Raw genomic sequence first — 12,837 nt, forward strand, 5'->3', positions numbered from 1 at the left:
ATGTAGTTGAAGGTTCCACATTATTCACATCCTTCAGAAAGTAATCCTAACAAGTTGTCTCTGTTTAATAAACTGGGATAAAAGACAGGATTTGAACCAAATTGCACATTCCACAGCTGAAACTTTGAGCGATCCTTCACTCACCGATTTCCTTTCTGTTTTGACTTCCTGTGCGTATCGCGTGAGGTCAGCGATGATATGGGACGTCATGTTCTCTGCGATGACCTCATGCTGGCCGGCGTAATCGTTCAGCTCGTTTAGCGTCGAATAAAACGCACGGCACCAAGTGTACCTACGACGGGAAGTGACATCATCAATATAGGAAGTCATGAATCTATCTTGACTAGTACAATGTTGATTCAGACATCTGGTACATGTGATTCATATGGATTTATACCAAACAAATCCAATATCAAAATTTAAACATACTTATTCTCGTCTTCCTCTTTCTTCTTAGGCTGGTATTTCTTGGACAGGTTCCTGCACAAAATTGAAGAAAAGCAAATGACTGCATATGTTTGAAATACTAACATACTTCTCATACTAGTTCTACAGGTACTTATATGAGGTTCACTACATTCAGGAATATTATACGATAGTGATATACTTTTTTTCTTTTTTAAATGTGCAGTAACCAACCAGAACATGCTATGTGCACTACCATATCCCAAAATGCAATGTGATCAACCTCACTTTTTATTTTCATTAAATGCACAAATGAACCATAAGTAAACAATTTCCAAGAAAATAACAGGAAATAATACATATGAATAAATTAAAAATTATACATTGCAGTATCAAACATGCAGCATAATCTAAATGTGCAGTAGCATACTACTGTTTGAAATAAATACCATGTATACTGTTTCACATACTATAAAAATACATATTCAGTGTATCCTCTGCAGTATGCTAATACTCAGTCATTTTAATAGCATGTTTGAAATGTTTATAGACCAAACAGAAGGCTTAATTAAGAAAAGCCACCAATCAAAAACAATACATTAGTACTAACAACCAATCAACAAATAAAAATATGAACTTCATAGAACTTTTTGTCTTTGCCTTTTTACATAATGTGAGGCTCAATGCCTGTTAGTGGAAACTGTGACACAAAAGCTGTTTCTTTGTAGCCTTTCTCTTCACAGCCAGATGTTATTCTCTTTGTATTCTATTATCAGCATGTATAAATACAGAGCGTCGTCTGCCCGTCATCAGTGCCTCAGGGAAGGTGTGTGTCATGTTTGCGTGTGTGTGTGTGTGTGTGTGTGTGTGTGTGTATTCATACTGCACCTTGCAGAAGGGTAAAATACACACACTAAAATAAACACACACTCACGCACACACCTACACCTACACAGACTTCTCTCGTCCCCCGTCAGATCTTCTGTCACTGTGTCACACTACATGACACTACACAACTGTCACACTATACATGGAGTGTGCACATGCATGTATGTTTGTCAAAACCTATAAGTGCTAGTGCATGTATATAGACAAAATTATAAGCTGTATCCCATACAACAAGTGCCATGGTATTACCATAAATGTATATCATGGGGAGAAAAGGGGCAAAATTATGTTTTTATTAGTTCAACCATAATGGAAATGCCATCACAGCCCAATTTAAAGACCCTGCTTAATAAAGAAGATATTCAAAAAAATTATTTGGTCAAATTATTTTGATCATCAAAAGAATCAAGGTACTGCCACAGTACTTTTTTGTAGAGATGCATCGATTAATCAGCTGGTGATTTGAATCGGCCGATTTTCACGTGATCGGCCATGACCGGCGAACGGCCGGTCATTCTGATATATGTTTTTTGCCGGTCAAATGCACTAGGGCGCCGCATGATTAACATCGCGCAACATCAGCATCACACATGTGCACACGGAACGCACATGTAGGAAACCTCGTGAATTTCGGCCGTTTCACATTAAGAGCAGGAGCAGTGCGTGAGCAGCACTGAAGGGGGGTTTCGGCGCAGAGTCTATTTTTGCTCAATTACAGTGAAAGCACTTTTTGTTGGGACAAAATAAATATGATTTCACCCAAAAAGTGCCCAGAATTTTCATGTTTGATGTGTTTTAACAAGAACTGGAGTAGGCTATGAAAACTAATTATTTTTATTATTTCCCAATCGTTTCCCTGCACTTGCTCCACTTACCCGGGCTTAGCGCTTGTTTTGCCTGGCTGGACATGTGGCAGACGAGAGAAGAACTGTTTGCGAAATAAAACTTGCCATGGATGTACAAGTGATTGCAATAAGCCTCTGTGTGTGTGTGTGTGTGTGTGTGTGTGTGTGTGTGTGTGTGTGTGTGTGTGTGTGTGTGTGTGTGTGTGTGTGTGTGTGTGTGTGTGTGTGTGTGTGTGTGTGTGTCTGTGTGTGTGTGTGTCTGTGTGTGTGTGACTGTGTGTGTGTGTGTGTGTGTGTGTGTGTTAGACGGCTGAACCCCCGCTGCGTCTGGGAATTAAAGGGGTTTCCCACTGTTATCTGGAGGGGGTTGATGTACAGTCAGTGTGTGTGGATGTGTGTCCTCCAGTGTCTGTGAGGTTTAAATCCTATCACTGGAATGGGGGGTGGGGTCGAGGCGCGTGATTGGCCCGTGCAAATGTAGGTCACCAACGAGGAAAACCATGCAGACACCTTGTTACCACGGTAACCTGCATTTTCTTCCCAAATTTAAACACACACACACAGAAAATACAAATGTTGCCCTTCCTTCCTGTATCCTTGAGCTGTCAGCAGCAATATCACATCTGTAATTAGTGTGTGTGTGTGTGTGTGTGTGTGTGTGTGTGTGTGTGTGTGTGTGTGTGTGTGTGTGTGTGTGTGTGTGTGTGTGTGTGTGTGTGTGTGTGTGTGTGTGTGTGTGTGTGTGTGTGTGTGTGTTAGCTGTATTTATTTTCACATGAATACACTTTAAAGTACAAGCAGCTGCACCTGTGCTCATTTGTATGGACACGACACGCTTTGCAGGGGTTACAGTGCGATTTTGGTGGTGGCCGAACCCCAAGATCTGGTGGTGATCCTGGTGCCCTAGGCGAGATGAGATAGGACCTCTGACCTATTAATCCCCAAAAAAGTATTCCACCTAATTACCAATGTTAAAAAAGGCTGAGAGTCCAGATTAAACCAGCTCAAACCAGCAAACCAGCTTAAAATGGCATAATCTGTATTTTACAGCAGGGAACATACATATATTCACTAGAAAGCTAAATAAATACACACATATAAGCATGAATATATGTTCTTGTGTTTATTTGTTAATGTTTTCAACATTTAATAAAACGTTTTTTAAATCAAAGCTTGTATCTGTTAACATTGCACTGTGAACTAATGTTACAGAAATGTCCTATTCATATTTGCGTTGACTATGTTGTACTAATTCTTACAAATTTTGCAGTATAATCAGTATAATATGCATTAAGAATATGACCAAATATCTAAGGTCATATATATATTAGGCTTGGGCGGTATCCAAATTTTGATACGTCAAACCTCCTCCTTATTTTACCGGGGTATACAGTATTACCGTGACTAATTAAAAATTATGACATAAGGCTCAGACAGCGTCACCAAACTGTTGGCTTGTGCCTAAACCGTACAGAAACTGAATACTAGATCGGGCAAAAAAAAAATCAAGGCCAACCCGTGCATGTTGTGTCTGATCCCGGCTGACGGCATGCAATGTAATTATGAGCCGGAGCCCTATTTAGACTCGACTATTCTTAATACGTGGGCCGTTATAATATGGTGGCGCCAAATAATTTTTTAACCCAGGTGCTGAGGGGGTGGTAGATATAAATACTATTTATAAATGAGCAAAAATGGGACACTTAATAATATTTAATTATTTTAATTATGACAATTAAAGTATTCATTTTATTAATTACTTTAAATTAAATTAACAAGCAACAAGCAAGAAGTGCATTTGTAAATCCGTTGACACGTGTCCATTGATTTTTATTAATACAACTTTTCTGTCAGTGCTGCAAAGATTAAGTTGACGATCGCCATCTCCTAGTGAACGTGCATATATAGAGAGAAATGCAAATCATGGATTACATAATCAGAAGATATAGGATAGCCTTTTTCTTTTCGTTTTGAATTGTTTCGTTTAAAGAAATTGACGAATCGCCATCTCCGTAGTGAACGCGCCTATAGAGAGAAATGCACATCATGGATTAAATAATCAGCGTGTGGCCTATTTCTTTTCGTTTTGAATTGTTTCGTTTAATGAAATTTCAAGCTTTATTTAGATATAGGCCTATCTGTCATGTCTGTGAGACATACACTGAGTTTCAGTTAATTTATGATGAGATTTCAATGCAAGTGACCACGGCGCGCCAGCACACGATCATGTCATGATTATGCAATTGGTTGATAAAAAAATTATTAAAATTAAGATACAATTTATACAAAACGAAATTCACTTTAAAGAAAGGCCTTTTACAAAAGACTCTGACTGAAGAAGTCTGACTCCTGATGCATCCCATCTTACTCGTGCTGTTCAGTTTTCATTATCAACGTAAAAAAAAAAAACATTATAATATTTTAACAAATATAAACTAATGCGCTTATTTAATGAACTCGGGGCAAAATGCATCCTCGCAGCAGTGAGTGAGTGGTTGTTTCGGAGATGCGACATTAGGTTAGAGGTGTTTCCATCTCTCGCGGTCACCTTTTTTATTGCAACATTTACAAATTGCCTCGTCAGTATTTACCGCCTCTCCCTTCTCTCTCTCTCTTTCTCCTCCACACTGTCACTTGATGACAACTACATAAGCATTTTTAGGCATTGAATAAATTATATTTATATATTATATATAAGTGCCGGTAATGAAGGTATTGAAACTGATACCGTTGCTATTTTAAGAACCCGCAGTATACGATATTACCGTAATACCGCCCAACTCTAATATTTATATATATATATATATATATATATACACACACACACATACATTAGTCTTTAGGTATAAAACTGCAAAAATATTTAGTGCACCGACCTAATTAATCAGTGAGGTTAATGTAGTACTCACCTGATCTGTCTTGCATAGTTAAGCTCGATCTCTGACCTTTCCTTCACAAATTTGGTGTATTTTTCCACAAAGTCGATTCCCCACTGTGTGTGCTTTTCCAGGTTATCAAACTGATCCTGAGAGGGAGAGAGACAGAGAAAGAAATATGTTAAAGTCGGCACAATAACAGTGAAAACTGATGTTTCAACACCATGAATCAGTTGTTGAAACCAAAAAAAGTCCACACCAAAAAAGGTTCAACAAAAAGGCAGAACAACACATGTTTGATGTGTTTCGTTCATAGTTGTGTGACAGTTAATCACTGTTTGTGGATAAATTAAGCAGTTTAAGTGCCGTAAACTGAATCATACCCGTCGCACAAACATGTTGAAGATTAGACGATGGGCTGTCTATTTATTAAATGATACACCGGTTTCCTACAAAAGCAGTTTATTCAGCATAGTGAAGCCTCTCCTCCATTGACATCATTCAAAAAAAGGCCTTCCCTGCTAACCTTGCCTTTAATAGGGATAGTTCACCCAAAAATGATGTTGTCATTCCAAACCTGTATGAGTTTCTTTCTTCTGTTGAACACAAAATAAAATATTTTGATGTTGATGACCAGACATTTGACTTCCATAGTATTTTTTTTTCCTACAATCAACTGTTTGGTTGCCAACATTCTTCAAAATATCTTCTTTTGTGTTCAACAGAAAAAAAGAAACTCATTCAGGTTTGGAGCAACCTCAGGGTAAGTAAATGAAGACAGAATTTTCATTTTTGGGTGAACTATCACTTTAAGTGGCTTTGCCGCTTTGGCGAAACTTCTATGCATGATCTCCTGCATTCGTATTATGTGTATGAATGGAAGTCAATGAAACAAAAAGAGTAGTGTGACCGCTAGGGAAGTCATGGTGAGGACATTTGCACACCAGATAATTAACTTGCAACAACACCAGTATTATTGATAACACTGGGTGTGGGGGTGGGACGCTCGAATTCGTGCATATTCTATGTCGGGAGCGGTGGTACAGAACACCGATTTTTAAAATAAGATATTTGTCAATGATTAAATCATGCGTCATCATTCTGTCAGTCATCTTTCTTTACTCTTGTCATGTGATCAGTGAAATCTGACTCCTGCTGCTCTGTGTTGTTCTGCAGCTCATGCTGTATGGAGCAGAAATGACGCTTTCAGTTTATAATTATAGCGTCCGTTGTCCAACTGAACTGAATGAGTACGTAAATAATCATAATAATAAATAAATAAATGTTATCCAACCACAATCAGAAGCAGTGACACATTACATCAGTAGTGTTTAAGTTAATGGGCCTGAAAGGTTTCTTCATGTCTTAATATGCTGTGGTCGTCTATAGATGATATATTATGAAGGTATGATGATGAGTTGTGTGTGTCATTTTCAATTCATTTTTACAACTCAACTAAAACTGATCACACATTTTGAGACGTGACAGGCTCAGTTTAAGAGCATGATGCATGCTGGGTAAAAAATGACAAAAAATATTTAGACTTTATGTTAATCAGGGCTCCAGAGTGCGACCAAATGGTCGCATTTTGCCACCAAAATTTGAAAGTGTGCGACTGAATTTTACATCCAGTATATAAAAATATTTTGTCCTGTTGCTTTTATGGACTCTCTATCTATGGGCTTCTTCCTTGACTTTATGCCTCTATGTCCCCCCGATTGCCTCATAGACAGTAAAAGATTGATTGCGAGCTGCTCCTCCTGTCTATACGGTAATGTCTCTATTGTGCGACAGAAAGTCGCGTGGTAATGACGCAATCGTTAGCCTATTTTAACAAAAACGGCTTCTAAGGGGCCATAACGTAAGATACAAAGTAATGGAGCCTTTTATACATTGTCGTGTTTCTTTAGAAATAAATAATGGACAAATGTAGTCTTTGGACGCCCCAGATGTAAAGTTATTTGCTGTCAAAGTGACGCCAAAATTAATGGGAGACAATGGAATGCTAACAGCAGGTGATGGTCTGCTACAATGGCGGCCCCCGTGAAGCTTCAGTTTCCGGCTGATGGATTACCACCTTGGTAAATGTGTGTGGGAAGGAGACGAGAAAAATATCACAACCATCTATGTACGTCTGATCAATGAGCAAGCGAACTATTGACTCGTTCTTCCGACCTGCGGCTAGTGTGCCAGTGCCAGAGTCTACAGTGTCACAGTCGGATGGTGATTCAGACGTTTGTGTGGCGAAAAAGGCCCGAACTCACCATTTTAGGTAAGACTGGCTGCGAGAAATCAGCTTGTTGAGGTAACGTTAGCTACTGTAAGCCAAGGAGACGAACTCCATGAACTGCGAATGCTGCAGTCGCTACCCCAAAACTGCGGGGAACACTAAGTTTGCCGACAGTGCAGGCAGTATTGTTTGTAACTACGAAATGACCGAAAGCTTACTAAGCACTTTTTTACTTAGCACTTTTTTTATTATTTTTTATTTTATTCCTATTTGTACTGACATGACAGCGATGGTGCTGTCGGTTTATCTTGTTGTTGCATCTTCAAAAGTGCACAATAAAATGTGACACTGAATTTGAAACAGTACATTGTAATTTTTCTGTATCTATTATCAAAGATTTTTTATTAGTAATACAGTGGAAATTAGTAGAAATGTGAATATTTGGTCAGCATGTTGATTTACTGTGTGTGCCCCTAAATTTTCTAGCCTGGTCCCACCAGACTCTCGTACATTTCATTTGTACATAGAGTCTGACACCGCTCCATTGACAAGCGTTAACTTCCTTGTAGGCGGGAACTCTATTGAAGTCTAAAACTATTGGATCTGCCCAGAGTCACACTGGATCTGCCATAGCCAATCGCTAACGCCTGGTCGTGATTTATGCCTAGTATTCGCCTTAGCCGACTCATTCACCACGAACAGAGCGAGCTGGAAAATCAAACTTTTCCCGAACTCTGTGGGGAGGAGGGCCACAACATCATGGCCACTAACAAAACTAAGCAAAGATTGTTCTTGCTCCGGCTTTAACTTCTTGATATTCGGCAGCGTTGCCACAACGGACCGAATGGCTTCGCTTGCATCTTTCTCCACTGCCATTACTGAACTACAACTCAAAATAACGCACGACATCAACGTCATCGTTCTCAGCCACTCCCTCTGTTCGCTGATTGGCCCGGTAAAAAATTGATCGGAGAAAACCAAAGAATACAGCACAATCCCAGACCTAGTACTGTAGGAAAATGAAAATTGAGCAGAAGTACGTAGGAGGGCGGAGCCAGGCTATACATTTTCTGGTTGTGCCCCTAAAATTTTCAGTTGGGGGCCACTGTGCTCCTAATGAAAAAGATTAGTCTGGAGCCCTGTTAGTCTCACTAAACTATTTCAGAGTCCTTTTCAAATCACATCACTATGAAAAATAAAGGTTCCAATTAGAATCAAAACTTATTTTACAGCCTGATGTCACAAAAGAGCCTGTTTAAGAACAATGAACTTCAATTTCTTTAGAAAATCCATGTAATGAAAACCCAGAAACCAAAACACTGATTTGAAGAACCTAAAAGGAAATAAAGAACTCAAGGAAGCAACTTAAGAATCCTACACATCCAAAAATGTGTCTTGACAACAAAACATTGCTTTGCCGAACCTAAGAACCATTCAAAACCCTTTCACAGCACAATAAAATCACATAATCAGAACATAGACAGAAACTAAACTAAATAAAACACCAAAGTGGTACTGCAGTAAAGCTTCAATCACCTTCGTTTGACTCCAGCATCCCCCCATTTTCTCTTCAACCATCTCGGATTCTGAAGAATTCAGCCAGATTTCCACTCACACACTCCCTCCGTACGAGAGTTAGATTCAAAAGAACATTTTACTTTCTCCTTGTGAAAGAACACACTAGTTTAATTTCTGTTCGTGCAAACTGTCCGCATGCATTCAGTCAGCAGACAGGATGAGCGCTCAAACCTTTGTGAGTGTGTTTGTGTGCACAGGATGTACATGTGGGTGATGATTTGGGTTTCTGCACTCCACATAAAACATTTGGTCGATTATTTAAAGGTATAGTTCACCAAAAATGAAACCAGGTAATTTGCTCATGTCGTTCCAAACCCATATGAATTTCTTTTCATCTTTAAGTAGCTCTTTTTAAATTACAGCAGTCGAAACCAAAAAAGTATTATAAATGTACAGTTAAAGTAGTCCATACGACCTGAGTGCTATATTCCATGTTTTCTGAAGTAATGTGAGTGAGGAACAAACCAAAATGTTTTACTTTTTATAATTTTAAAGCAATTTTTTGTAAAATTTTGTGATCATTATAAATTGGAGCTGCACGATTAATCGTTAAAAGATCACGATCTCGATTCAAACACCCATGTGATCTCATTCTGAAATGACAATGATTCATTCGGCTGTGTCTATTAAACCTGAACATTCAAATCTGCATTCGTGCAACTGCCTACTCTGAGAAAGCGGTTATCATCTATAATGAGACCGCTTCACTAACTGTCTTTTCAACCAAACAGTATCATTATTTCTGTGTTACAAATATTCAAATTATCACAGAATAGCTTTACAGCTTGGATATAAACACTGATGTCTTCAGTTGCGACCAAAACAGAGCAAATCTTTTTGAAAGTAACTTGACACTTCAAATAACTATTGTATCAATTACATTGAAAAAGGTGACTTAAAATGTATGTAATTGAATTATTCATTTGATTAGTTAAGGGTTTAGATAATAATTGCTGATTCATCTAGTAATGAAACAAGAAGTATTTGTGAGTGAGTCCCTGCAAGTGCGAATGCAACCAGGAAAATGGCCCTAGGGGTATATTTAATTCTCGGGGGACCGCCCTGGAGCCTCGTTCCTGTAACTGAGTTCCTATAACAACGACTGCCCCTAATGACTGAATTTTCATTTCTGGTGAGCTATTCCATTAAGGCTATTAAAACTAGCAATGGAAGAATAGAGCTAAGAAATACACAAAGTGCCAAAGTCCCCTCTCAGCATCTGGGTAATACAAATGACCTGATACGATTAGCCGGCCTCATTTAAACACAGATCACCTCCTCTTACACAACCCAGTCTTTAATACACACTACAAGAGCAGCAGAACCCCAGCAGCTGAAGTTTTAAAGAGAGCAAAACGAAAATCTGCTGTTTGATCGCATATAGTCTTGTGGTTTTGATCAGTGAGACAGCGTATTTTGCAATAAGCGGATGTCCGGGTGTCTAACATTTTCAGCAATGCAAAGTAAGACGTCTATGAGGGGCTCCAAGTGCAAGTCTAAAGATCTGGGGCTATATGATAAGATTTGAAAAAGCTGACCCTGCTGTGTAAACTAGTCCATCCACAAACTACTTCTTTGAAGCTGTACCTAGGAGTGAAGATGCTTTATGTTGCTGCTAATGTGGGCAGGTTTTGCAATTCTCTAGAAAAAAAAAAAAACCATCAAAACTTGACATCTCCTTGGGGACGTCCCCACATGGAAACTTTCTTCATAATTTGTGTTATTTTACATATAAAAAAATAGTAAGAATGTATTTTTGGCTCAGTTGGTTTAATATTAAAAGAGAAGGTTAGGGTTTGTAAAATGTATCATCCAGTTTACATGTGCAGTTATTTATTTAGCAGACACTTCAATCCAAAGTGACTTCAACCAAAGAGACTACAACAAAAGTGAGTCATCCATGAAAAAAAGTACAATAAAAAGTAAAATTATGCATGTTAAAGTGAAAAAAAATTATTGAAACAGCAGATATTTTTAAGGTTGATATCACAGTTAGACACCACCATTAAACAACAAACCAAGTAATTTCACTGAGAAATAATATAAATACAACCACAAACTATACAACATTTGCAGACACTTCAAAATAAGGTTCAATTTGTTAACATTATTTAACAATTTAAAATACTTCTAAAGCATTTCTTAATGTTAGTTTCAATATTTACTAATACATTATTAAAATCAAGAGTTGTATCTGTTAATATGATTTAATAGACATGAACTAACAATGAACAGTTGTATTTTTATAACAAAGATTAATAAAATGTATTGCTCATTGCATTAACTAATATAAACTAATAGGACCTTATTGTAAATCAAAATGTTTCCTTTTAAAACACAACATAATATGATATTTGGTGTAGTAATGCAGCACAAAAGCATTAGCATAATTCATTTACCCTCTGAGTCGACAACATATTAGTCCACATTTGTCTGAATGATGGAGTGGCCCCCATCTCCACTGCCTTCAAGCCAGTTTCCACCAAATCCTAAAGTCAGAACCGCCTGTCCAGTTCAAACCAGTGTCAGTCAGTCCACCTGCACAATTCTCCAGACCAAACCAGTCAGAGTTCATCTGCCTGCTCCAGTATGATAATGGTGGATTATAATCCAGATTCTGTCTTTATCCACAGATTAAACCCCTCAAACCAGCATAAAGCAGATATATTGCACATCAGGAGCTGATCCAATGAGCATCTGTGCACCAGATTTACAGTAGTTCTACTACTTATTTCAAGAGCAGACATTAGCAATGACCAAAGAACACCAGATAGATGCAACACACTTCCTGGTGGCAAATTTCCATTCATATTTACATCCTGGTATTTAGAAGAACTTGAACTATTTAAAGCGACATACAAATTAGCAATAGGTCAACAACAGGCGATTCACAACATTTGGTGTAGCGCTACATAGAATTTAAGTTCTACATTTTTTTAAGCATTAAAACGTTTTCTAAACATTCCACTTGCGTTGTGCAAATGTTAAAGGTGGGGTATGTGATTTGGAAAACGACCGGCAGATTTTGAAAATACACAATTCAAATGGTCCTACCTTCTTTCCTCCAATGCTGGCTCTAACTCCACCCATTCGAAGAACGTGGACGCGCAATCATGCACGAGTGAAAACTCAGATGTGCGAGAAATTGTAATGACCATTTACTACTAATCATGGAACCAGCTTTGACAAACTTACTGTCCAATGATTCCAGGTGGTCTTGGAAATGATTGGCTGGAGTACTTCGAGTCCTGCCCGTTCCACAGATGATTAAATTGCTTAATTGCTTAATTGCTTCATTTCAGTGCTTCTAACTCAGTGGCTGTAAGTGGGTTAGCAATAGGATTTCAAGTTATTTTGAAAAAATTGACAAAAAAGAGAAACACATACCCCACCTTTAAAATCTGTTTTTTAATGTGTCAACGTAACTTTCTTAGTTACATAAACATATCATAATGTTCCTAAAACCGCAAACATACGGATCAAACATTTTATAAATGTTGATAAAAAACAGAATGCATCAAGCTTGAGTAAAATGTTTTTTGCATAAATATTATACATTATATGTTCAGATATTTATGTATTCAACAAAATATTCTGGGAGCCATGATTTTTTTTTTTATTATCAAAAATGCTTGAGCTGGCTGGCTACTTTTATATAAATTAAATAAATAAATACATTTTAAAAATTAAAAAAAAACTCTAAGGGAAACAGTTAACCAACAATTTACACAGAAATTTGTTCTGCTTGTTTCATGAATTGGCCCCAATTTGCAAATTTCATTATCAGCTTAAAATAATCTAATGAACATTCAAATAAATGTCCAAGCACTGTGAGAACATTTATCAAAATACTATTAGCATCATATGGAACGTTTGATCCCAACATTTACACAATGTTTGCATTGTGAAGTTCTGCATTAGTTGGAGAAGGAACATACAGTCATTATGTCCGTTATACGTCTGTTATGGTGTGGATTAATGAGGGTCACGAAGGGTCGCCAGCTGACCCTGGACA

At 37.8% G+C, this 12,837-nt stretch overlaps 1 protein-coding gene across 20 annotated transcripts in view; it reads right to left on the minus strand.

The window, feature by feature from the left end:
- The window catches only part of fnbp1b (formin binding protein 1b), an 88,119-nt gene that overhangs the window by 45,056 nt on the left and 30,226 nt on the right, over nucleotides 1-12,837 (minus strand). For 18 of the 20 annotated variants that reach the window (XM_077194294.1, XM_077194288.1, XM_077194293.1 and 15 more), the window contains exons 2-4: nucleotides 5,048-5,163; nucleotides 430-480; nucleotides 145-292 (exon numbers count right to left, since the gene is read on the minus strand). In XM_077194294.1, the coding sequence (XP_077050409.1) occupies nucleotides 145-292; nucleotides 430-480; nucleotides 5,048-5,163 (315 nt within the window). Of the gene's footprint in view, nucleotides 1-144; nucleotides 293-429; nucleotides 481-5,047; nucleotides 5,164-8,780; nucleotides 8,982-12,837 lie in introns of those variants that run through there. The other 2 variants (XM_077194287.1, XM_077194275.1) reach the window with 2 other exon arrangements.

The sequence above is a fragment of the Siphateles boraxobius genome, unplaced genomic scaffold (assembly GCF_051911475.1).
Source record: "Siphateles boraxobius isolate OS27281-9 unplaced genomic scaffold, OSU_SipBor_1 11, whole genome shotgun sequence".
Classification (NCBI taxonomy): Eukaryota; Metazoa; Chordata; class Actinopteri; order Cypriniformes; family Leuciscidae; genus Siphateles; species Siphateles boraxobius.